The sequence below is a fragment of the Onychostoma macrolepis genome, chromosome 22 (assembly GCF_012432095.1).
Source record: "Onychostoma macrolepis isolate SWU-2019 chromosome 22, ASM1243209v1, whole genome shotgun sequence".
Taxonomy (NCBI): domain Eukaryota; kingdom Metazoa; phylum Chordata; class Actinopteri; order Cypriniformes; family Cyprinidae; genus Onychostoma; species Onychostoma macrolepis.
Window position 1 is genome coordinate 13520426 of NC_081176.1, and position 27978 is coordinate 13548403.

General features: G+C 37.6%; 1 protein-coding gene across 3 annotated transcripts; it reads left to right on the forward strand.

Annotated features, from left to right (window-relative positions):
• Positions 1-2375: 2375 nt before the first annotated feature.
• On the forward strand, positions 2376-27941 carry LOC131530845 (uncharacterized). Of its 3 annotated transcripts, XM_058761324.1 has the most exons (6): positions 2376-2953; positions 3207-3536; positions 24922-25242; positions 25425-25547; positions 25684-25751; positions 26654-27941. In XM_058761324.1, exons 1-6 carry the CDS (start codon positions 2845-2847, stop codon positions 26702-26704), a joined length of 1002 nt encoding a protein of 333 aa, XP_058617307.1. In that variant the 5' UTR covers positions 2376-2844; the 3' UTR covers positions 26705-27941. The 3 variants fall into 3 exon arrangements, with proteins under 3 accessions (XP_058617307.1, XP_058617306.1, XP_058617308.1); XM_058761323.1 differs by having other exon boundaries at positions 25684-27941; XM_058761325.1 differs by lacking the exon at positions 25684-25751.
• The last annotated feature ends 37 nt before the right edge of the window (positions 27942-27978 follow it).

The window sequence follows — 27978 nt, forward strand, 5'->3', positions numbered from 1 at the left end:
GAACCGAGAAAGATGTGAACTATCAACACACAATAAAACTCAAAAGGCAGATCTCAAGAGATTATCACTTAGACCCAGAGTTTGTGTGTGAGTTATTGAATTAAATTAGCTTTTGTATTATACAGCCTACTTAATGTTATATTACGTATTATATTAAATGTAGACTGTTATTGTGTATTGAAATACTTGTATACCTAAAAAGATTTGCAACAGTCTCTTTTTCACTTTGCTGTCTAATAAAACAAATTTCATCTTGTGTATCCATGTAATATTTAGAGTTTATATAAAACAAACATCACCAGAGGGGGGCTACAGACAGCATTTAAAGCATCTTATATAAAATATACCAATTATTTCTATAATGGGCCTCTGATAACTTTCTGCAATTATCAAACACATCCAACTACTGCATATTTATAATATTTAAAACCCTGCTGACTGACACAAGTCCAGTATGAACATCCCCTAATGGTCTTGGGTGTTATGTTTCATCCACTGCCTTCACAAAGAGATTATACTTCATTGTTTTTATGCTGCAGTTTCACTTTATATATAGAGCAGATGTTGTGTGTAGTTGCAGGGGAATAACAGCCCCCCATCAAACCTTCTGCTTGCAGATCATTTACTGGAGATGTCATCCAGGGTGACCATTGTCCCACCTTGCAGCTGCTTGTTGCTGAGAGGCAAAACAAAACATGAGATGTCAGTTTCTGCTGTTCTGCAATGAATGTCGACACATTGCTCTGAGCTGCTATTGTACTGTAGAAAATCCAAACAAAGACTGGACTCATGCATTTTCAGAGTGTTTACAGGAAGGAGGAGATTTTGAGTGATATATAGTTTGTTGTTTTTTAAAAGATCAAGGGGAATTAGATTTTTCATTATTTGACCACCAATTATAAATTCAGACTTTGTGTTGCAGAAAATTTGAAAACAAAATGGTATAAAACCATAAAAGTATATGCAAAGTACAGATATTAAAAAAAAATAATAATAATTGTTACCACTCCTGTTCGTATTTCTGTTTTGCATCCAAGCAGACCTGCACAAGCATCTTGTTTTGCTTTTTTATTGCACCGAACAAATGGTTCATGCACTGTGACACATTACCTGCTCTGCTCTAAATGAGATGCACTGTGGTCTTTGGTCAGATGTGGTACGGATGTCTATTATTGGAGATATGAGATGCAGAAGGTGTGCAGAACATGCTGTGGAAACACTGTTTGTAGGGCGAAGGGCTGCAGATGAACTCAAGGCCTGTATAACAGTACTGTAGACAAAAAAAGCCAATGTGTCAAAGCAATACATTAAAACAACACTTCATCATAGAAATGTCTAAATTAAAATAGATTAAGATGTTCTGATGAACTTTTATCAGAAACTGACTATAGATTCTGTAAAAACAACTGGCTGTCGACTAGAACAGAAACACACTCACATGTTGAGGAAGTTGCAAAGAATTGAGGCAAACATGTGACAGCGGAAAAGCTAGAAGAAAGAAAACATAGACAGAAACGCTTACTTGAACTTGTTGCTCAGAGGAAATAAAAGTCTGCATTGAGGATGGTGTCTGACCTTGACCTTGAGTTCTTATGAGTAAGAACAATGAGACTGTGACTGAACATAGAAAACAGTTCTACAATTCCTATGAAACACCATTCGAGTGTGCAGATTGCCTTGTGCAAATCATTTGGCAGTAAAGTACTCTCAACATTATGGATGGTGTTCAAAAAATTATTTTAATGTGTCATTTAAATGATTTTCGTTAAACACAGGAATAGCGCACAAATGTTATTCACACTAATGTACATTTATCATAAATACTTCATTCAACATGAGAGGATTTCTGTACAGGAAATAGTGGCCTGCCAAAACCAAAGTGTCATAACATCTCTGATAGTGTGAACTAGTGGCTATAGAAATGAAATGGCATTAATATTCAGTATCTAATGTTATGTAATTTTTTTGTGCACTGACTGACATCTTTATTGATGTTAATTGGCTCTTGTGCTTGAGGCTGAATCCTGAGCTGATGTAAACCATATATTTTTGTCACAAAAAAAATTTTCTTGGTCTTTTCAGTCTAAACCACCCGTTAACATAACAGACTCTTTGATTTATAGACTCAGCGGCTTTGCAATTTAGTACGGTAACTCATTAGAGCAGAAAAAGGTGCTTTCATTTCATTTAGTTAATCAGAGCTATACTCAGAAGGGATTTTTATTTTATTTATTTTTATTATTTTAATTTTGCTAAGAGGGAAATGACAGGAAGGAGTTAAGCTGGGAGAGAGAGAAAAAAAAAAACACACACAAGTTAATAGTAGGCTACAATCGTCAAAGTCTTCATCCTGTTTGTTTCAGTGAGCTGAATTTGCCCTGATGTTCATATAGCTACTGTAAAGACAATCCACGCTAAGTTTACTGTTCAGCTCTGCTCGTCATTGAAGCAACAGGAGATCCCTATAAAGGGGCGGAGCGATTTTATCCAAAGGAAGTAGGCTAAACGAAATATGGAAGTATGGAAACTGAAATCAAAATGTAGCGTTTTGGATTCTGTTGGCTACTTCTTTTTTCTTCACAGAAAAACATCATGCGTTTTTTAAATGGATGGATGTACCACAACCTTTCAGGATGTATTTTAATCGACGTACAGTAATAGGCTCACGCACATCGTAATCTTAACAAAGACTATATATCTGGGCTTTAACGATACTAACATAACAGTTGTAATATTAATAGCATCATTAACTGTATTCCTCGAAATTGTCTTTGTTTTAAACTTGTGAGGCAACTTTTAATATCTGCTTCGACTTTCATTTCATTTTCATTTTGAAAAAAGCGGATGAGCAAACTAGCTCTACTAAATCATGAGGAGTTTGATCGGATATGTAGGGAACTGAATATGATTCATGAATCTTTTTTCCTCTGCCTATGGATTTGGCTCTCACATGGTAAGTGATAAATCTTTAATGTTTCATTCCCAAAAGTTGCCGTTTTTATCTTTTCACAAAATAACATTATATATGTCGGTATTTGGAATATGATCAACATCTGGAAAACATCCTGTCTAAAGGAATAAACAACCGACTCAAGTCTGAGCTGGCGAACAAGTCTTTTTTAGTGGGCTTGTAGTTTTGTGTTATGAATTTGTTTCTAAAATTGGACAAATACATTAATAAAAAAAAATGTTTTTCTGTGTTTCAGGTGTGATTGGTGATACAGATGAAGTGAAGTCAGTATCAGTGATGGAGGGAGATTCTGTCTCTCTAAACACTGGTGTCTCTGAAGTGCAGAGAAATGATCTGATACTGTGGATGTTTAACGTTAACAATTCAGAGACTCTTATCGCTCAAATCCACAGACAGAACATCTATATAGATGACAGTGTTGTGAGATTCAGAGACAGACTGCAGATGGACAGTCAAACTGGATCTCTGACCATCAGAAACATCAGAACTGAACACTCTGGACTTTATAAACTACAGATCATCAAAGCTGGGGTCACATACAAGAGTTTTTCTGTTGCTGTCTATGGTGAGTAATATTACTTGTTGAATAATACCAAGAAATAAAAGTGATGTAAAATGATCAGAACTGTCCTTTAAGATGAATAACCCATTATCTAATAGCCTAAGGTATAGGTTGTGCTGCATTCAGAATATTATCAAGGCTAACCACATTATACAGCCACCAGCCTTACTGCTTAATATATATATAAAAAAATAATAATAAAATAAATACAAATTAAAGGAATAGTTCACACTAAAATAAAAATTTGCTGGAAATCTTCTCTCTCTCTCAGGCTGTTTAAGATGTAGATGATTTGTTTTTCATTGGAAGAGATTTTAAGAAATTAAGAATTACATTGCTTGGTTACACTGTAAAAGATTTCAGACTTCCCCAACTTTAAATTTTCTAGTGACTGATTACATCTACATTTTTCCATCGGCCCAATCGAATTTCTCAATGAGAAATAATATGTTGAGCCAATTAAAAAAAAAACAAAAAAAACATTAAATCTATCAAAGCATGTTATTGGCCCAATTAAATATTTTAAATAGTAGTAGCATACATTTTTTGTTTTACCTAATCTAAAAATGTATACTGGCAAATTTATATAGCTAAAGCAACCTTACTGAATTGTTTATTCCCCCGTTGTCCCAAAAGAAAATGACAAAAAAAAAAAGAAAGAAAGAAATAATTATTAAATTATGATACACTGAACACTGACACATTTGAATACATATTTTAATCAAATCTACAACAATATTGTAAAAATACCTTACAATGATAAATACATTGAAATTTTCTACACAGTAAACCTTACAAAATGAGGTAGTTTGAACTTGAAGGGTTAGTTCACCTAAAAAATGAAAATTCTGTCATTAATTACCCTCATGTCATTCCACATCTGTAAGACCTTTGTTCATCTTCAGAACACACATTAAGATATTTTTGATGAGATCTGAGAGCTTTCCATCCCTCCATAGAAAGCTATGCAGCTTACACATTCAAGGTCCAGAACAGTAGGAAAGACATCATTAGAGTAATCAACGTGACTCCAGTGGTTTAAACCTCAATTTTAGGAAGCAACGCGAGTGCTTTGTTTGCGCAAAAATAAATAAATAATTAAATAACCACCTTATTTACTAAAACATTGATTTGCAACCCAATAGGGGAAACACCACCACAATTTGGATATTATTTTGTAAATAAAGTAATTATTATTATTTTTTTTTCTGCAAACAAAACTCTTGCATTGCTTCATAAAATGTAGGTTAAACCACTAGACTCACACTGAATACTTTAATGATGTCTTTCCTACTGTTCTGGAACTTGAATGTGTAAGTTGCATAGCTTCCTATGGAGGGTCAAAGAGCTCTCGGATTTATCAAAAATATCTTAATATGTGTTCTGAAGATGACTGAAAGTCATACAGGATTGGGTACGACATGAGGGTGAGTAATTAATGACAATTTCCATTTTTGGGTGAACTAACCTTTTACTGTAAATCCTTGTTGTACTCCATGTTGAGTGCATAAAATAATCCAAATAAAATAAATACATTTACAAAGTCTCCTAAGTTGTCAAGCACCACCTCCTCTTCCAGGACAACGGAGACATTTAGCACACTTGACAGACCCCACATCCTTAAAACAGCAATTACGATATTATCTCAGACGATACCGCACACCTCTACTGAGAGATCAGTCGGAGCGTTATTAAAACGCCAACATGACATGAGTAAGTGAATTCTCCGTTATTCTGCAAAATTAGGGGTGTGCGATATGACAGTTTTTGATCGTGGACGATAAAAATGTCTTCATGATCTGCTTTTGAAGAAATATCGTAGTATCGTGCTACAGCGCACATTCTGTCAGCTGCAGCTCTGGCGCCACCGTCATATACTGTACTACGCCACATGCATTCACATCAGTGTTTACTGACACAGTACCGAAACTTGCCAAGTGGTGATGTGCGCGTCTTTCCCGGTACCACCTATTCTGTTACAGCATATTAATACCTGCTAAATGCTATATAATACATGCTGCTGCTAAGTGCAACCCTAGCTAACCTGTTTCCCAGTAACCCTATTAGTAATTGGACTAGTAATTCATCTAGCAAATAATTAAACGAAAATAAGCTGGAATTAACAACAAAAACATGTGTTTGTCATATAATTATATCAAGTCCTTTTCATTTTTAAATGCACGAGTAAGTGCTGTGCCAGTTTGAAAACGGCGGCCGACGCATCACGAGGAAAAAGCAAGCACATCCAGTGCACCAATTTTTTTCTTGTACTGAATACAAAAGAAGATTATTTTGAAGAATGTGGGTAACCAAACAGTTGCTGGTCCACATTGAATTTGATAGTAGGAAGAAAAAAACCACTATGGAAGTCACTGTGGACCAGCAACTGTTTGGTTTTCCATGTTCTTCAAAATAGCATTTATGTTCAGCAGAAGGAAGAAACTCATTCAGGTTTAAAACAACTTTTGAGTGAGTAAATGGTGGTATAAAAATAAAACACTCTGACAGAATTGACAGACAGATGACAGAATTTTTATTTTTGGGTGAACTATTCCTTTAAGGTTAATAAAACAACAAAACACAAAGAGAAAAATCACTCACTGCTCTTGACTGAAGAACTTTAACAGTTGCTTTAGGAATCAGTCTATACAGAGTTTTATTTTTATATTTGTTCGTTCAATTTCTTGAATGCTCCTGTTAAATACACCTATTGTACCTGAAAATAAAACACTTTGTTTTATTTGTATATTATGTGTAGTTGTAATGTGCATCTTTGTCATTATTTTATCTTTGTTATTAAAAAATAAGAACAAAGATTTTTATCTTCGCCCACTTTGGCCTAAATATCTGCCTTTTTTTTTTTTTTGTTACCTTGAAAGGCTTTGTCTTTATTATAGGGAAATTAGTTTGGCTGTAATGCTCAGACAACTTGCAAAATAGTAAAACCAACATGACAAACAATCATGATAAAATCGTGAATAGTGATATTTCTAAAAAAAAAAACCGTGATATGATCATTTTTCCATATCGCCCACCCCTATGCAAAATACAATGCAATTTATATAAAATGTATTGTGTACTAAAGTAAAACATTCGGAAACTCGGTTTAATTCGTTTAGTAAGTTAGTTACGTTAACTTATCAAACGCGTCTCATGTGAAAGCACAATGAGCCTGTGCTGCTGCTTCTGCACCGCTCATGGACTGCAATGCAAACGGATCCTCACTTAATTGTGTTCACTCTTTGCTGATATACTGCACTCAATTAGCCTTTTTCAAAAGTGTGCCCTTTTCTCAAATAATGCTTCTTACCTTTTCTGTTTTGTCTGTTTCCAAGTTGTTGTTATATAATCTATAAAGAAATATCATTTTACTTGTTTGTAACTTATAAGGCCACTCAGACCGCTGAGTCCCTTTTTTAAATAGTCTTTGATCTCCGGTACATTTGAGCGTATGATCTCAATTTACTCAGTCATTTCCCCTCGAATCACCACATCGTGATAAATTACTTCAAAATGACAACATTTATGTCCAGATGCACATTTTTCCATGAATACATTAAGCAATTCTAAGTCCGGTTGAAGCATATTAAACTCAACACAACAACGTAATCCCGATAAAATAGGAACAAAGCCATGAATCATCAAATTAATATTTATTTCCCAGGGCACATTATACAACGTATATTTACTCCATCACATTAGTACAAAGGAGAGCAAGTAGAAAATTCAACATTACTTTAATAATAACTAGATTAAAAAGTTCGTCGAGACAAACTTTAGGTTGGCTTGAGAAAGCCTAGCCTGAATGTTTAAAGCAGTTGTGAAAGCTTGAAGTTTAAAGGTTTTCAGTTTGAAATAGGCTAGTTAAGTATTCATTTACTGGTTTTTAAAAGGTAAAAACCAGAAAAAGGTTGATAGCATGATTAGCATGTTACTGGCATGATTAGCAAGTGACTAGCATGTCGCCAGCATGTTTCTAACATGATTAGCATGTTACTAGCATGATGCTAGCATGATTAGCAAGTGACTAGCATGTCGCCAAAGATGACTAACAAGTGACTAGCATGTCGCCAAAGATGACTAACAAGTGACTAGCATGTCGCTAGCATGTTTCTAACATGATTAGCATGTTACTAGCATGTTGCTAGCATGATTAGCAAGTGACTAGCATGTTCTAGCATGATTAGCATGTTACTAGCATGTTCTAGCATGATTAGCATGTTACTAGCATGTTGCTAGCATGATTAGCAAGTGACTAGCATGTCGCTAGCATGTTTCTAACACGATTAGCATGTTACTAGCATGTTGCTAGCATGATTACCAAGTGACTAGCATGTCGCCAAAGATGACTAACAAGTGACTAGCATGTCGCCAAGCATGTTTCTAACACGATTAGCATGTTACTAGCATGTTGCTAGCATGATTGGCAAGTGACTAGCATCTTGTTAGCATGACTAACAAGTGACTAGCATGTCGCTAGCATGTTTCTAACATGATTAGCATGTTACTAGCATGTTCTAGCATGATTAGCATGTTACTAGCATGTTGCTAGCATGATTAGCAAGTGACTAGCATGTCGCTAGCATGTTTCTATCATGATTAGCATGTTACTAGCATGTTGCTAGCATGATTAGCATGTTACTAGCATGTTGCTAGCATGATTGGCAAGTGACTAGCATCTTGCTAGCATGACTAACAAGTGACTAGCATGTCGCTAGCATGTTTCTAACACGATTAGCATGTTACTAGCATGTTGCTAGCATGATTGGCAAGTGACTAGCATCTTGTTAGCATGACTAACAAGTGACTAGCATGTCGCCAAGCATGTTTCTAACATGATTAGCATGTTACTAGCATGTTGCTAGCATGATTGGCAAGTGACTAGCATCTTGTTAGCATGACTAACAAGTGACTAGCATGTCGCTAGATGTTTCTAACATGATTAGCATGTTACTAGCATGATGCTAGCATGATTAGCATGTTACTAGCATGTTGCTAGCATGATTAGCAAGTAACTAGCATCTAGCTAGCATGACTAGCAAGTGACTAGCATGTCGCTAGCATGTTTCTAACACGATTAGCATGTTACTAGCATGTTTGCTAGCATGATTGGCAAGTGACTAGCATCTTGTTAGCATGACTAACAAGTGACTAGCATGTCGCTAGCATGTTTCTAACATGATTAGCATGTTACTAGCATGTTGCTAGCATGATTAGCAAGTGACTAGCATCTTGCTAGCATGACTAGCAAGTGACTAGCATGTTGCTAGCATGTTTCTAACATGATTAGCATGCTACTAGCATGTTGCTAGCATGACTAGCCAGTGACTAGCATGTCGCTAGGATGTTTCTAATATGATTAGCATGCTACTAGCATGTCGCTAGCATGTTTCTAGCATGGTTAGTATGTTGTTAGGATAGATAGAAAGATTAGAAATATTAGATAGATGAGTTTGAATGGATTAGAAATAGTACATAGAAGGGAAGCTTGATTGAGTCTCAAAGGATTCTGGGAGTTTAAAAGTTGTATTTTGACAGTTGGAGTTTGAATTGTCTTGGCTCATTTGAACATTCCGTAATGGTAAATCAATGGGATTTTATGATTTTTAATCTTCAGTTTTATGAAAACTATAAGTCCAATCAGTTAGAAAAGATATAGCACACTAAGTGAGATCAGTCTGAACAGCTGGGCTGAGTTTGGTGATTCTAGCTTGAAAGCTCTAGGAGGAGATGCATTCAGAAATTTAGTCTAAGAATAATAATAATAACTAGATTAAAAAGTTCATCGAGACAAACTTTAGGTTGGCTTGAGAAAGCCTAGCCTGAATGTTTAAAGCAGTTGTGAAAGCTTGAAGTTTAAAGGTTTTCAGTTTGAAATAGGCTAGTTAAGTATTTATTTACTGTTTTTTAAAAGGTAAAAACCAGAAAAAGGTTGATAGCATGATTAGCATGTTGCTAGCATGATTAGCAAGTGACTAGCATGTCACCAGCATGTTTCTAACATGATTAGCATGTTTCTAACATGATTAGCATGTTACTAGCATGTTGCTAGCATGATTAGCAAGTGACTAGCATCTTGCTAGCATGACTAACAAGTGACTAGCATGTCGCTAGCATGTTTCTAACATGATTAGCATGTTACTAGCATGTTGCTAGCATGATTAGCAAGTGACTAGCATCTTGTTAGCATGACTAACAAGTGACTAGCATGTTGCTAGCATGTTTCTAACATTATTAGCATGTTACTAGCATGTTGCTAGCATGATTAGCAAGTGACTAGCATGTCGCTAGCATGTTTCTAACATGATTAGCATGTTACTAGCATGTTGCTAGCATGACTAGCAAGTGACTAGCATGTTGCTAGCATGTTTCTAGCATGGTTAGTATGTTGCTAGGATAGATAGAAAGATTAGAAATATTAGATAGATGAGTTTGAATGGATTAGAAATAGTACATAGAAGGGAAGCTTGATTGAGTCTCAAAGGATTCTGGGAGTTTAAAAGTTGTATTTTGACAGTTGGAGTTTGAATTGTCTTGGCTCATTTGAACATTCCGTAATGGTAAATCAATGGGATTTTATGATTTTTAATCTTCCGTTTTATGAAAACTATGAGTCCAATCAGTTAGAAAAGATATAGCACACTAAGTGAGATCAGTCTGAACAGCTGGGCTGAGTTTGGTGATTCTAGCTTGAAAGCTCTAGGAGGAGATGCATTCAGAAATTTAGTCTAAGAAGAATAATAATAATAAGCTTAAGTAGCAGATGAGTAGGTTGGCTCTTTCAAGCCAACCTAACTAGATTAAAAAGTTTGTTGAGACAAACTTTAGGTTGGCTTGAGAAAGCCTAGCCTGAATGTTTAAAGCAGTTGTGAAAGCTTGAAGTTTAAAGGTTTTCAGTTTGAAATAGGCTAGTTAAGTGTTCATTTACTAGTTTTTAAAAGGTAAAACCAGAAAAAGGTTGATAGCATGATTAGCATGTTACTAACATGTTGCTAGCATGACTAGCAAGTGACTAGCATGTCGCTAGCATGTTTTTAACATGATTAGCATGTTACTAGCATATTGCTAGCATGATTAACAAGTGACTAGCATCTTCTAGCATGACTAACAAGTGACTAGCATGTCGCTAGCATGTTTCTAACATGATTAGCATGTTACTAGCATGTTGCTAGCATGATTGCAAGTGACTAGCATCTTGTTAGCATGACTAACAAGTGACTAGCATGTTGCTAGCATGTTTCTAACATTATTAGCATGTTACTAGCATGTTGCTAGCATGATTAAGCAAGTGACTAGCATGTCGCTAGCATGTTTCTAACATGATTAGCATGTTACTAGCATGTTGCTAGCATGACTAGCAAGTGACTAGCATGTTGCTAGCATGTTTCTAGCATGGTTAGTATGTTGCTAGGATAGATAGAAAGATTAGAAATATTAGATAGATGAGTTTGAATGGATTAGAAATAGTACATAGAAGGAAGCTTGATTGAGTCTCAAAGGATTCTGGGAGTTTAAAAGTTGTATTTTGACAGTTGGAGTTTGAATTGTCTTGGCTCATTTGAACATTCCGTAATGGTAAATCAATGGGATTTTATGATTTTTAATCTTCCGTTTTATGAAAACTATGAGTCCAATCAGTTAGAAAAGATATAGCACACTAAGTGAGATCAGTCTGAACAGCTGGGCTGAGTTTGGTGATTCTAGCTTGAAAGCTCTAGGAGGAGATGCATTCAGAAATTTAGTCTAAGAAGAATAATAATAATAAGCTTAAGTAGCAGATGAGTAGGTTGGCTCTTTCAAGCCAACCTAACTAGATTAAAAAGTTTGTTGAGACAAACTTTAGGTTGGCTTGAGAAAGCCTAGCCTGAATGTTTAAAGCAGTTGTGAAAGCTTGAAGTTTAAAGGTTTTCAGTTTGAAATAGGCTAGTTAAGTGTTCATTTACTAGTTTTTAAAAGGTAAAAACCAGAAAAAGGTTGATAGCATGATTAACATGTTACTAGCATGATTAGCAAGTGACTAGCATGTCGCTAGCATGTTTTTAACATGATTAGCATGTTACTAGCATATTGCTAGCATGATTAACAAGTGACTAGCATCTTGCTAGCATGGCTAGCATGTCGCTAGAATGTTTCTAACATGATTAGCATATTACTAGCATGTTGTTACCATGATTAGCAAGTGACTAGCATGTCGCTAGCATGTTTCTAACATGATTAGCATGCTACTAGCATGTTGCTAGCATGACTAGCAAGTGACTAGCATGTCGCTAACATGTTTCTAACATGATTAGCATGTTACTAGCATGTTGCTAGCATGATTAGCAAGTGACTAGCATCTTGCTAGCATGACTAGCAAGTGACTAGCATGTCGCTAGCATGTTTTTAACTTGATTAGCATGTTACTAGCAAGTGACTAGCATGTCGCTAGCATATTGCTAGCATGACTAGCATGTCGCTAGCATGTTTCTAACATGATTAGCATGTTACTAGCATGTTGCTAGCATGATTAGCAAGTGACTAGCATGTCTCTAGCATGTTTCTAACATGATTAGCATGCTACTAGCATGTTGCTAGCATGACTAGCAAGTGTCTAGCATCTTGCTAGCATGACTAGCAAGTGACTAGCATGTCGCTAGCATGTTTTTAACTTGATTAGCATGTTACTAGCAAGTGACTAGCATGTCGCTAGCATATTGCTAGCATGATTAGCAAGTGACTAGCATGTCGCTAGCATGTTTCTAACATGATTAGCATGTTACTAGCATGTTGCTAGCATGATTAGCAAGTGACTAGCATGTCTCTAGCATGTTTCTAACATGATTAGCATGCTACTAGCATGTTGCTAGCATGACTAGCAAGTGACTAGCATGTTTCTAGCATGGTTAGTATGTTGCTAAGATAGATAGAAAGATTAGAAATATTAGATAGATAAATTTGAATGGATTAGAAATAGTACATAGAAGGGAAGCTTGATTGAGGCTCAAAGGATTCTGGGAGTTTAACCCTTTCACACGTGAGTTTAAAATATTCTATCTGAGCCCCCGGCGTGAGTTTTTTTAGGCGACCGTTATTTTAGAACTTATAGCCTTATTGTTTCCGTTGGCGACGCGTCATGCTTGTCATGTGACACACCGCAGCCGTAATAGCGCTGTATGACACATGGATTGCTTTTATTTCGTTTTTCCTTTTTTTATTATTAATATTCACAAACATACTCGCTATATTATTAAATATCTGATATTCCGATTCTGAAATATATGCAAGTAAATGTGTTTGGTTGTTTAAACACGTTTATAATGATCGTGTTAGTTGATCTATACCGGGTGATGGGCGCCGCCATGTTTGCTCGCGCTGAATCCGAGCTGTGGGATTTACATCACATAAATTCATCCTCGCCTCCCGAAACACGTTAAAGTAAGTCTCCAGTAAACTGGGAGAAGAGCAGAGTAAACTTTAAAGTATCTACACAATCTGTATATGATAAAACATGTCGTCAGATTATATTTGTAAGGATCATTATTGCTGCTTCCATAGACATCAGCGCATCTTTTACAAACTATAAATGTATGGCTTTGCTAGTACTTATGTGTATTTAAATGTCTGAAATCTAAAATAAGCATTATATGGTTGAAAACACTGAATAAGTGATAATATTACAAGCGCTCGCGCGTCTGATATGGCTCCGCGCCAGAAAGCAGATTTGAATTCAGCAGTTGATGACGTGACTCACTGAACGTTCTAATCACACCGGTGTGATCGTACGCTCCTGGGACCAGCCAAGACTAATCACACCGGTGTGATCGTACGCGTTAAAGGGTTAAAAGTTGTATTTTGACAGTTGGAGTTTGAATTGTCTTGGCTCATTTGAACATTCCGTAATGGTAAGTCAATGGGATTTTATGATTTTTAATCTTCCGTTTTATGAAAACTATGAGTCCAATCAGTTAGAAAAGATATAGCACACTAAGTGAGATCAGTCTGAACAGCTGGGCTGAGTTTGGTGATTCTAGCTTGAAAGCTCTAGGAGGAGATGCATTCAGAAATTTAGTCTAAGAAGAATAATAATAATAATAAGCTTAAGTAGCAGATCAGTAGGTTGGCTCTCTCAAGCCAACCTAATAACTAGATAAAAAAGTTTGTCGAGACAAACTTTAAGTTGGCTTGAGAAAGCCGGACCAGAAAGTTTGAAAAAGTTTAAGAAGTTTAAAAAAGTTTTAAGTTTGATGGTTTTCAGTATGAAATAGTTTGAAGTTTAAAGTAGTTTTACAAACTTAAGGCAATACAGTCTGACATAGATAGATAGATAGATAGATAGATAGATAGACAGAAAGACAGATAGACTTTAGATAGATAGATAGATAGATAGATAGATAAAGTCAGATTATAGATAGATAGATAAGAAACATTAGATAGATAGTTTGAATGGATTAGAAATAGTATTGGGTCAGTATGACCCCAATCAACTTTCTTTAGTTAAAAATGTTTCCTTTATCTCAGTGGAATAAGATTTTATGACTTTTCAACATTTTCTATCTGTATTCACATAAAAATAATTCACATTTTACTAATATGGTCTTTGAAAATGAATGGGAAATACGAAAAATCTATATATTTTTTAATTTGTCAAAAAATAATAATAAATCCAGCATAGGTCTGAAAATTTTCACACAGAAATGAAAGCCTGGTACTAGATCACAAATGCAATGTAGAAAAGACGTGTGCACACACGTGTGACTGCAACAAAGAGCATTTTTATAAAAATTGGCAAATAAAATCAATAAATTCTGCATAAATCTGAAAATGTCCACACAACAAAATTAAAGTCTGATACTAGAGCACAAATGCAATGTGGAACGAGCATACTCACTCACGTACGTACACACACACTCTCTTACACACATACCCGCCATTCATATCTGCTTATTGCAGTTGTTGTTTAGTTTAGTTTTTTTTTTTCCGTTTTGATTTTATTTACATTTATGTAAAAAAAATAATTAATTTTATTTTACTTTTTGGATTGAAATAAATAAGTACCTGCAATCAAGTTTTAGTGACAACTTGTGTGGCATTTCTGCAAATTTATGTGGCATTATTGCAAAAGCGAGCACTTATACTGTTTTTAATGTATTTTATAATGTTTAAATATATAATTACAAAATACATATCATAAAAGTTGAGTATTTTATAATGTTTAAATATATAATTACCAAATATATATCAGAAAAGTTGTGAGAGGAGCAGTTGACCACTTCCAGAAAAAATGAATGGCTCTCTAAAAAAGTTTAAAAAAAGTTTAAGAAGTTTAAAAAGTTTGTTTGAAAAATGTTAAAAGTTTTAAGTTTGATTGGTTTCAGTCTGAAATAGTTTGAAGTTTAAAGTAGTTTTAAAAGCTTAAAGTTTGATACATAGATAGATAGAAGGACCTCAGAGTGGTTGCTATGATGGTTGCTAGGCTAACTTTGGTGGTTACTAAGGTGTTGCTATGCGGTTGCTAAGGTACCAAGTGTGGTTGCTAAGGTGTTGCTATGCTGTTGCTAAGGCTCCTGGGGCGGTTGCTAAGGTATTGCTATGCGGTTGCTAGGGTACTTCGGGTGGTTGCTAGGGTGTTGCTAGGCGGTTGCTAAGGTACCCGGGGTGGTTGCTAGGGTGTTGCTAGGGTACCCGGGGTGGTTGCTAAGGTGTTGCTAGGCGGTTGCTAGGGTACCCGGGGTGGTTGCTAGGGTGTTGCTACGCGGTTGCTAGGGTAACCGGGGCGGTTGCTAAGGAGTTGCTATGCGGTTCCTAGGGTACCTGGAGTGGTTGCTAAGGTGTTACTAGAATGTTGTTAGCATGATTAGCAAGTGACTAGCATGTTGCTAGCATGATTAACAAGTTGCTAGCATGTTTCTAGATGATTAACATTGTTGCTAGCATTATTAGCATGTCGCCAAGCATGTTTCTAGCATGATTAGCATGTTACTAGCATGTTTGTAGCATGATTAGCAAGTTAGTAGCATGTCGCCAAGCATGTTTCTAGCATGATTAGCATGCCACTAGCATGTTGCTAGCATGACTAGCAAGTGACTAGCATGTCGCATGTTTCTAGCATGATTAGCATGTTACTAGCATGTTTGTAGCATGATTAGCAAGTGACTAGCCAGTCATTAGCATGATTAGCATTTCGCTAGGATAGATAGAGAGAGAGATAGAGAGATAGATGAGTTTGAATGGGTTAGAAACAGTACATAGAAGGGAAGTCTGATTGAGTCTAATGGGCTTCAGTGTGTTTAGATTTAAATTTTGACAGTTGGAGCTGGCAAGGTCAGGGCTCATCTGAACATTCCGTCACTGTAAGTCTATGGGAGTTTTATGATTTTTAATCTTCAGTTTTATGAAAACCATAAGTCTGATCAGTTAGAAAAGATATAGCAACTCGAGTCAGACCAGTCTGAAGATCCGGGCTGAGTTTGGAGTCTGTAGAGTTAAAGCTCTAGGAGGAGTTAGAGTTGTAAATTTAGTCTCAGAAGAATAATAATAACTAGATAGAAAAGTTCGTCGAGACAAACTTTAAGTTGGCTTGAGAAAGACGGACCAGAAAGTTTGAAAAGTTAAAAAAAAGTTTAAGAAGTTTAAAAAGTTTAAGTTTGAAAAATGTTAAAAGTTTTAAGTTTGATGGGTTTCAGTCTGAAATAGTTTGAAGTTTAAAGTAGTTTTAAAAGCTTAAAGTTTGATACATAGATAGATAGATAGATAGAAGGACCTCAGAGTGGTTGCTATGATGGTTGCTAGGCTAACTTTGGTGGTTACTAAGGTGTTGCTATGCGGTTGCTAAGGTACCAAGTGTGGTTGCTAAGGTGTTGCTATGCTGTTGCTAAGGCTCCTGGGGCAGTTGCTAAGGTATTGCTATGCGGTTGCTAGGGTACTTGGGGTGGTTGCTAGGGTGTTGCTAGAGTACCCGGGGTGGTTGCTAGGCGGTTGCTAAGGTACCCGGGGTGGTTGCTAGGGTGTTGCTAGGGTACCCGGGGTGGTTGCTAAGGTGTTGCTAGGCGGTTGCTAGGGTACCCGGGGTGGTTGCTAGGGTGTTGCTACTCGGTTGCTAAGGTACTCGGGGTGGTTGCCAGGGTGTTGCTAGGTGGTTGCTAAGGTAACCAGGGTGGTTGCTAAGGAGTTGCTATGCGGTTGCTAGGGTACCTGGAGTGGTTGCTAAGGTGTTACTAGAATGTTGTTAGCATGATTAGCAAGTGACTAACATGTTGCTAGCATGATTAACATTGTTGCTAGCATTATTAGCATGTCGCTAGCATGTTTCTAGCATGATTAGCATGCGACTAGCATGTCGCCAAGATGTTTCTAGCATGATTAGAAGTGACTAGCATGTCGCTAGCATGTTTCTAGCATGATTAGCAAGTGACTAGCAAGTTGCTAGCATGTTTCTAGATGATTAGGAAGTGACTAGCATGTCGCTAGCATGTTTCTAGCATTATTAACATGTTACTAGCATGTTGCTAGCATGATTAGCAAGTGACTAGCATGTTTCTAGCATGATTAGCATGTCGCTAGCATGTTTCTAGCATGGTTAGCATGTGACTAGCATGTTGCTAGCATGATTAGAAAGTGACTAGCATGTCGCTAGCATGTTTCTAGCATGATTAGCATGTTGCTAGCATGATTAGCAAGTGACTAGCATGTCGTTAGCATGTTTCTAGCATGATTAGCATGTTACTAGCATGTTGTTAGTATGATTAGCAAGTGACTAGCAAGTTGCTAGCATGTTTCTAGATGATTAGCATGTTACTAGCATATTACTAGCATGATTAAAGTGACTAGCATGTCGCTAAAATGTTTCTAGCATGATTAGCATGTTACTAGGATGTTGCTAGCATGATTGCAAGTGACTAGCATGTCGTTAGCATGTTTCTAGCATGATTAGCATGTTACTAGCATGTTGTTAGTATGATTAGCAAGTGACTAGCAAGTTGCTAGCATGTTTCTAGCATGATTAGCATGTTACTAGCATATTACTAGCATGATTAGCAAGTGACTAGCATGTCGCTAAAATGTTTCTAGCATGATTAGCATGTTACTAGGATGTTGCTAGCATGATTAGCAAGTGACTAGCCTGTCATTAGCATGATTAGCATTTCGCTAGGATAGATAGAGAGAGAGATAGAGAGATAGATGAGTTTGAATGGGTTAGAAATAGTACATAGAAGGGAAGTCTGATTGAGTCTAATGGGCTTCAGTGTGTTTAGATTTAAATTTTGACAGTTGGAGCTGGCAAGGTCAGGGCTCATCTGAACATTCCGTCACTGTAAGTCTATGGGAGTTTTATGATTTTTAATCTTCAGTTTTATGAAAACCATAAGTCTGATCAGTTAGAAAAGATATAGCAACTCGAGTCAGACCAGTCTGAAGATCCGGGCTGAGTTTGGAGTCTGTAGAGTTAAAGCTCTAGGAGGAGTTAGAGTTGTAAATTTAGTCTCAGAAGAATAATAATAACTAGAATGTACATTTCCTGAAGAAAATGTGAGTGGTGCTTGCAGTGGCAAAACTCGGCGCTGGGCAGATACTACAGTGTTCTGCGCGATTGTAGAGAGCCAACTCCCATGTCTGTACAATGTTGTGGAGCTGAGATATGGCTTCTTTACGTTGCTATATGGTTGCTAGGGTTCTCTATGTGGTTGCTAGGGTGTAGATACGCAGTTACCATGGTGATACTTACAGACTGGTTTCTCAGCCAAAACAAAAGAGGCCACCCCCATATCTATACCACTTTCTGGTTCTGACATATGGCTTATTCATGTGTTTGTACGGTTGTTAGGGTACTCTATATGGTTGCTAGGGTGTGCTTATACATTTTATGGGATGATATTTAAAGATAATTTGCCAGTCTGAGTCAAAAAAGCCCTACTCCACATTTCTACAATATTTTGGTGCTGAGAAGCGGCTTGTTAATGTTATTATGCAGTTGCTAGGGTGCTTAAAGTAGTTGCTAGGGCATGGCTATAAAGTTGTTATGTCACTAGTTATTGGCTGCTTGATAGGCCAAGTCAAATGAGCCCACCCCCAAGCCTCTGTGACTTCCTGATCCAAAGATATGATCTCACAAATTTGATACCAATGTTAAGCCTATGGAATTTTTTTACCCAAATCTTTCGTATTCTGTACGATCATCGTACGCCCGATCACTTAGAAAAGATATAGCACACCTCTCCTCAATGAGCCGGTCGATTAGACACCTCATTCATGGGTCTACGACGAACTTTGTAGGAGGAGTAGCGTGCCAAAGTTTTGTCAGGGCGAATAGTAATAACAATACTAGAATGTACATTTCCTGAAGAAAATGTGAGTGGTGCTTGCAGTGGCAAAACTCGGCACTAGGCTGTCAATATAGCCTTCAGTATGATTCTAGAGAGCCAACTCCCATGTCTGTATGATATTGTGGAGCTGAGATATGGCTTCTTTATGTTGCTATACGGTTGCTAGGGTTCTGTATGTGGTTGCTAGGGTGTCGCTGCACAGTCGCCATGGTGATACTTACAGACTGGTTTTTCAGCCCAAACAAAAGAGGCCAGCCCCATATCTATACCACTTTCTGGTGCTGAGAAATTGCATATTCATGTGTTTGTTCAGTTACTAAGGTACTCTAAATGGTTGCTATGGTGTGGCTATATAGTTTACGGGATGATATTTAAAGACTATTTGACAGTCTGTATCAGCAGAGCCCAACCCAATGTTTCTACGATGTTTTGATGCTGACAAATTGTTTGTTAATGTTCTTTTACGGTTGCTAGGGTGCTTTAAGAGGTTGCTAGGGCATAGCTACGAAGTTATCATGTCAGTACTTATTGGCGCTTGATAGGCCGAGTCAAAAGAGCCCTCCCCAAGTCTCTGTGACCTCCTGATCCAAAGACATAATCTCACTAATTTTGTGCCAATGTTAAGTCAATGGGACTTTTTCGCCCAAATTTTTCATCCACCAGATGAACATCGTACACTCAATTACTTATAAAAGATATAGCACACCTCTATAACTGGGCGGTTACTATCGTGTTGCTAAGTGGTTGGTAGTTGTCACACATCATTACTATCTAGTTCTATAGAGTTATTCGTATGTTCTTAGCCTGATTTAACACTTAGCTAATCACTATTAGCATGTAGCTATTCACTGCTAGTATGTGTAGCAGGCATGAGGAAAGTCCTGTTTGCAATCACGAGTCAAAAGAGCAAAACCTGCATGTTTATATGACACTTTTATCCAAAGATATCCTTTTTGATCTGTTTTCAATGGAGGTCTATGGGGTGGTTGCTAGGGTGCTGTAAGTGGTTGCTAGGGTGTGGCTATGAAGGTCATAGGTCATTACTTATTGGTTTCTTAAAAGATGAGTCAAATGAGTGTGTGTGAGTTACAGAGAGAGAGAGAGAGAAGGGGTTCCTAAGGGCCTGCGTGTGTGTGTGTGAGAAAGTGACAGTTGAGATTCAAATTCACGAACATTCCGCCAATGTAAGTCAATGGGATTTTTGCCCGCTTTTCGTCCGCTGTGTGAACATCGTAGGTCCGATCGCTTAGAAAAGATATAGCCCACATCTCCTCAATGAGCCGGTCGATTTGACGCCTCTTTCATGGGTCTGTGACAAACGGTGCAGGAGGAGTAGCGAACCGAAGTTTTGTCCAGAAGAAGAATAAGAAGAAGCAGAATAATAAAAATAAGTATGCAAGAGAACAATAGTGATGCCTTGCCTTTGGCAAGCACCACTAACTAGAATGTACATTTCCTGAAGAAAATGTGAGTGGTGCTTGCAGTGGCAAAACTCGGCGCTGGGCAGATACTACAGTGTTCTGCGCGATAGTAGAGAGCCAACTCTCATGTCTGTATGATGTTCTGGAGCTGAGATATGGCTTATTTATGTTGCTATACGGTTGCTAGGGTTCTCTATGTGGTTGCTAGGGTGTAGCTGCACAGTCGCCATGGTGATACTTACAGACTGGTTTTTCAGCCCAATCAAAAGAGGCCACCCCTATGCCTATACGACGTTCTGGTGCTGAGAAATTGCTTATTCATGTGTTTGTATGGTTGCTAGGGTACTCTAAATGGTTGCTATGGTGTGGATATACAATTTATGGGATGATATTTAAAGACTATTTGACAGTCTGAATCAACAGAGCCCAACCCCATGTTTCTACAAGGTTTTGGTCCTGAATAATTGTTTTTTAATGTCCTTTTACAGTTTCTAGGGTGCTGTAAGTGGTTGCTAGGGCATAGCTATGAAGTTGTCATGTCTGCGCGATAGTAGAGAGCCAACTCTCATGTCTGTATGATGTTGTGGAGCTGAGATATGGCTTATTTATGTTGCTATACGGTTGCTAGGGTTCTCTATGTGGTTGCTAGGGTTCTCTATGTGGTTGCTAGGGTGTAGCTGCACAGTCGCCATGGTGATACTTACAGACTGGTTCTGCGCGATAGTAGAGAGCCAACTCTCATGTCTGTATGATGTTGTGGAGCTGAGATATGGCTTATTTATGTTGCTATTCGGTTGCTAGGGTTCTCTATGGTTGCTAGGGTGTAGCTGCACAGTCGCCATGGTGATACTTACAGACTGGTTTTTCAGCCCAATCAAAAGAGGCCACCCCATATCTATACCACTTTCTGGTGCTGAGAAATTGCTTATTCATGTGTTTGTATGGTTGTTAGGGTACTCTAAATGGTTGCTATGGTGTGGATATACAATTTATGGGATGATATTTAAAGACTATTTGACAGTCTGAATCAACAGAGCCCAACCCCATGTTTCTACAATGTTTTGGTGCTGGAAAATTGTTTGTTAATGTCCTTTTACAGTTTCTAGGGTGCTGTAAGTGGTTGCTAGGGCATAGCTATGAAGTTGTCATGTCAGTACTTATTGGCTGCTTGATAGACCGAGTCAAAAGAGCCCTCCCCCAAGTCTCTGTGACCTCCTGATCCAAAGATATAATCTCACTAATTTTGTGCCAATGTTAAGTCTATGGGACTTTTTCGCCCAAATATTTTCGTCCACCAGATGAACATCGTACACTCAATTACTTATAAAAGATATAGCACACCTCTCCTCAATATGTTGCATGATTTGACACCTCATTCATGGGTCTACGACAAAAGGTGCAGGAGGAGTAGCGTGCCGAAGTTTTGTCTGGGCGAATAGTAATAACAATACTAGAATGTACATTTCCTGAAGAAAATGTGAGTGGTGCTTGCAGTGGCAAAACTCGGCGCTGGGCAGATACTACAGTGTTCTGCGCGATTGAAGAGAGCCAACTCCCATGTCTGTATGATGTTGTGGAGCTGAAATATGGCTTATTTATGTTGCTATACGGTTGCTAGGGTTCTCTATGGTTGCTAGGGTGTAGCTGCACAGTCGCCATGGTGATACTTACAGACTGGTTTTTCAGCCCAAACAAAAGAGGCCACCCCCATATCTATACCACTTTCTGGTGCTGACATATGGCTTATTCATGTGTTTGTACGGTTGTTAGGGTACTCTATATGGTTGCTAGGGTGTGCTTATACATTTTATGGGATGATATTTAAAGATTATTTGCCAGTCTGAGTTAAAAAAGCCCAACGCCATGTTTCTACAATGTTTTGGTGCTGGAAAATTGTTTATTAATGTCATTTTACGGTTGCTAGGGTGCTGTAAGTGGTTGCTAGGGCATAGGTATGAAGTTGTCATGTCAGTACTTATTGGCTGCTTGATAGGCCGAGTCAAAAGAGCCCTCCCCCAAGTCTCTGTGACCTCCTGATCCAAAGATATAATCTCACTAATTTTGTGCCAATGTTAAGTCTATGGGACTTTTTCGCCCAAATTTTTTCATCCATCAGACGAACATCGTACACTCAATTACTTATAAAAGATATAGCACACCTCTATAACTGGGAGGTTACTAAGCGTATTGCTAAGCGGTTGGTAGTTGTCACACATCATTACTATGTAGATTTATAGAGTTATTCATATGTTATTAGTCTGATTTAACACTTAGCTAATCACTATTAGCATGTAGCTATTCACTGCTAGTATGTGTAGCATGCATGAGGAAAGTCCTGTTTGCGATCACGAGTCAAAAGAGCAAAACCTGCATGTTTATATGACACTTTTATCCAAAGATATCCTTTTTGATCTGTTTTCAATGGAGGTCTATGGGGTGGTTGCTAGGGTGCTGTAAGTGGTTGCTAGGGTGTGGCTATGAAGGTCATAGGTCATTATTTATTGGTTAATTCTTACAGTTTGGTTTTTCAGCCGAAACAAAAGAAGCCACCCCCATATCTATACCACTTTCTGGTGCTGAAAAATTGCTTATTCATGTGTTTGTTCGGTTGCTAAGGTACTCTAAATGGTTGCTATGGTGTGGATATACAATTTATGGGATGATATTTAAAGACTATTTGACAGTCTGAATCAACAGAGCCCAACCCCATGTTTCTACAATGTTTTGGTGCTGGAAAATTGTTTATTAATGTCATTTTACGGTTGCTAGGTTGCTGTAAGTGGTTGCTAGGGCATAGCTATGAAGTTGTCATGTCAGTACTTATTGGCTGCTTGATAGGCCGAGTCAAAAGAGCCCTCCCCCAAGTCTCTGTGACCTCCTGATCCAAAGATATAATCTCACTAATTTTCTGCCAATGTTAAGTCTATGGGACTTTTTCGCCCAATTTTTTTCATCCACCAGACGAACATCATACACTCAATTACTTATAAAGATATAGCACACCTCTATAACTGGGAGGTTACTATCGTGTTGCTAAGCGGTTGGTAGTTGTCACACATCATTACTATGTAGATTTATAGAGTTATTCATATGTTATTAGTCTGATTTAACACTTAGCTAATCACTATTAGCATGTAGCTATTCACTGCTAGTATGTGTAGCATTTGATCACGAGTCAAAAGAGCAAAACCTGCATGTTTATATGACACTTTTATCCAAAGATATCCCTTTTGATCTGTTTTCAATGGAGGTCTATGGGGTGGTTGCTAGGGTGCTGTAAGTGGTTGCTAGGGTGTGGCTATGAAGGTCATAGGTCATTACTTATTGGTTTCTTAAAAGATGAGTCAAATGAGTGTGTGTGAGTTACAGAGAGAGAGAGAGAGAAGGGGCTCTAAGGGCCTGCGTGTGTGTGTGTGTGTGAGAAAGTGACAGTTGAGATTCAAATTCACGAACATTCCGCCAATGTAAGTCAATGGGATTTTTTTGCCCACTTTTTCGTCCGCTGTGTGAACATCGTAGGTCCGATCGCTTAGAAAAGATATAGCCCACATCTCCTCAATGAGCCGGTCGATTTGACGCCTCTTTCATGGGTCTGTGACAAACGGTGCAGGAGGAGTAGCGAACCGAAGTTTTGTCCAGAAGAAGAATAAGAAGAAGCAGAATAATAATAATAAGTATGCAAGAGAACAATAGTGATGCCTTGCCTTTGGCAAGCACCACTAATAAGAAGTTTAAATAGGATTTCAGTAAGTTGGCTTTCTCAAGCCAACTTAATAAGTATGCAAGAGAATAATAGTGATGCCTTGCCTTTGGCAAGCACCACTAATAATAAGCTTAAGTAGCAGATCAGTAGGTTGGCTCTCTCAAGCCAACCTAATAATAATAATAATAGTGGGGGAAAAAAATCACGAGTCATAATGCACAGCCAGCACCAAACGGACAGAATGGCAAAGCTAACTGAACTGCCACCATTTAGAATTAAACAAACTTGTATTTGTGATTATTACCCGAGCTGACCAAACAGTTAATTGTGAAATGTTTGCGCTTTGTAGAGTACAGTACCGGCAGTTCAAGCATTTTCATAGGATCTAATCTGTAGAAAAAAAAGACTTTGATTCTCGAATTCATTCTTGTTCCGCTGTTGTCACCGGAAAAACTTTTACCCTGCAAGTGCCAATCCGGAAGCCAGAAACGCGTAAGTGTGAAAAAGGCTAATTGCCAGACACTATATAAAGATGTGAGAATCAGTGAAGACATTTGCGATTTCGGATTTCGACTCCGACTCTAGAGTTATTCAGAGTCGAGGAATCGACTCTTTTGGAGTCGACTCCCTATAGCTGCAAGGCTTGTTGGGCCAACACAGATTTTTCACTTCTGCTTGATAGATTGGCTGAGCACAATTTAATATGTTCGGTGAATAGGCTAAAATTAGTTGTTGTTTTTTTTGTTTGGGGGTCATTTTTGGGAAGCAATTTGTTGAGTCAATGTTTATTTGTCAGTTTCCACAATTTCTTCAAAATGTAAATATTTTACAGTGTACAAGTGGATTCTCTGCAGTTAATGGGTGCCGTCAGAATGAGAGTCCAAACACAGAATACCACTTCTTCAGTTTTGTCCCCATTTAAATTAAGTAACATTTCTATTTTCATTTATTCTCAATATTTCCAGCTCCTCTGCCGATTCCTGTCATCACCAGAGACACTTCAAACTGTTCTTCATCATCATCATCATCATCATCATCTGAACGTTCATTAGTGTCCAGATGTTCACTGCTGTGTTCAGCTGTGAATGTGAGTCATGTGACTCTCTCCTGGTTCAAAGGAAACAGTTTATTGTCCAGCATCAGTGTGTCTGATCTCAGCATCAGTCTCTCTCTTCCTCTGGAGGTGGAATATCAGGAGAAAAACACCTACAGCTGTGTGCTCAACAATACCATCAACAACCAGACCACACATCTGGACATCAGTCAACTCTTTCACTTGTGTCCAGGTACGTCAGTGATGATATTAGTGATTAATGAGTTTGTTTAAAAAGTATATTCTTCAAGCTTTCCAACTTTGTCCATTCAAAGCCAGGTTAAGTGAGCTGAGAGCTATGGCAACAATGTCTTGATTGAAATCAGACACTTCAGGACTCATGTATAATTATTGTTTTTCTGTTGTTTATTACAGAACTCGTGCAGCAGTCACAGTCGGTGGCGTTATCCGTTAGTATAGTGATAGTACTGGTCTTGGCTGCAGTTGTGGGGGCGATATACTTTAACCGCAGGAAATGCAAACAACCAAGATCACAAGGCAAGTATTACCTTTTTTATCAAATAATATGAGCATTCTGGAATAAAGTCAAGTGTTCAGAAGATGTGCCACAATATCTGTATTTTAAACATAATTTCAGACTTATATGAACAATGTGACATTATCATTAAAACAGTCCAGACTTGCGAGGAAGAGGTACTTTATGCCGAAACAACATTTTGTGCACGCAGTGTTCACAGTACGGTAAGACACTGTATTGCAGTGTGCAGCGAATCTGTCTGCAGAAACCACAGAGGCCGAGAGAAAAATATGCGCTTGCACATGTAACGAAGCAGAAAATGTGCCATCCTGTGCTGATGTCAGTGTTTGTACTTATTTGTCTGTGCATTATTTGGCCTTTAAATCAATATAAACCACTTAATGTCTGCTTATGCTTGCTCTGTTTCTGTTTAGGCTTCAATTGTACATGAAGGCACAGTGCAACATCAGATAACTTGAAAAACTCGTTTCTTCTTTTGTTCTTGTTATCATTTCTTAGATCTAGTAGAGTTTAGGAAGAGTGGAGGTTGTAGTTTTACTGAATGCCATGATTTATGCCTCTGAAAAGCCACAGGCATCTGTAGCAGACACACAGACAGTGATGAATAGTCATTGAATCACAAAAGCATTTATTGTCAACCCTGACGATTCAATGGCAGCTGAATGAAAGGCAGGAAGGCAGTGCCGGAAATGCCAGTTGATGTTTTGCAGCTCTACCAGTGATTAACAATGAACAATGAACAGACAAAAATGTGTTTTTAAAATCACCAAAAAGCCCCAAAATGTCCTTCAAAAGCCAAAATCCATGCTCTGTTTGAAGTCTCCCCTTTGTGGTAGAAATTGTGCGTGTACAACTTGCCAGTATTTAAGAAAGTTATTTAAAACGATCAAATCAAACATCATGCTTTTGCTATCATGTCCTGTGCTTGTAATTGTCTTTGTATTCAACTGTTGTCTTTGAGCCGATTTATAGTGTTTATAGTCAAGAACATGACCAGACTGCTGGTATATATGTGTACACACAAAGACTATTTATATACATATAAAAATACACACATTGTTTTACATGTTTTAATTCCTGATATTCATGTTTCGTTTACTTTTAGAAACCCAATGAAGAAGACCACATCATATACTCCAGTGTTAATGCAAAATGACGTGATCAGCGGTATTGCCATTTTTGGGTGATTAATATGAAACTGGCATGAAAAAGTAATTTTCAAGTATTAACTTCAGGGTAAATTATCTCAAAGTACAGAGCATACATTTTCAGATAGTGACAAACTGTTCACAGTTATGGACACAAGGGACTGAAACCTAGTGTTTCAGTGTCCTCAGTATTTGATCACTATTTCAGTATCAGTATTTTCTCTGGCTTACACTAACATTCCATGTCATAGACTGTCAGTGAATACATTAACATCCTATACATGTATTATTCATTTCTCTGGAATACTTGTTTTTGATTGGTCAGTTGGTATTCAACAGTCAAATATTTCTATATAATCTCCACTCACGTGGGTAAGTCTGACAACTGACAACCCATCTGTGAAGTCGAATAGATATGTTTTAATGGATTATACCTAGTGTTACATTAGATCTTCAGTGTTTGCCATGTGTGCTTTCCAACTTGCTGTTACTTGTTCTGCGGGTAGTTTATCTGTTAGACAAGACATGTTCATGCAAGCTCAGCTGGAATCTTTCTCTTATACTCTGTTAAAACATTCACAGTAGACACAAGTCTAAACAAAAGCCTTATGTATTTTTTCTACTATCAGCCCTTTTAAAATGTGCTAACTCGAACTATTTTTGTATATTTTATTGTTGATTTTTGTATAATTTCTTAACACTTCTAAAAAGTATTATGCATTTATACTTTGTATTAAAATTCCTATTTTGTACTATTGTACCAGCACTTCTATATAAGGAGATGAAAGTCAGTGTAAGATTCATATGAACAGTTTGAATTTATCTACACATTCTGATAATATGTTCTGGACCATCTGTGTTTGTGGTGCCATCAGCCAATCAACATTGTAAGGATTTTTTTTATTTCCTGCAACTCCAGAATGGCTAGTCAGATGACATTTACAGCACTGTGATTGAATTTGAACGGTTAACCGTCTTCAGTTATTATATAGACTTCAAACAGATTAGATCCTGAATGTTCGGCGCCCATTTTAATCCAACTCTAACCAACCAGCTGTTACTTGTCTGCAGTTAGTTGTTCAGATTGTCAGACAGGACATGTTTGTGCAACTAATACATTTTAGCTCAACAGAAAATGTTGTGTACAGCAATAAGAAAAAGTTTACTAATATTGTTTTCTGTATGTTTAATACTATGTGAACAACACCTTTTTCAACATTCATATATTAAACTATCTAAAACAGCTCTGACCCTGTGTTTATTTTATTAAATCGGTGTTGCC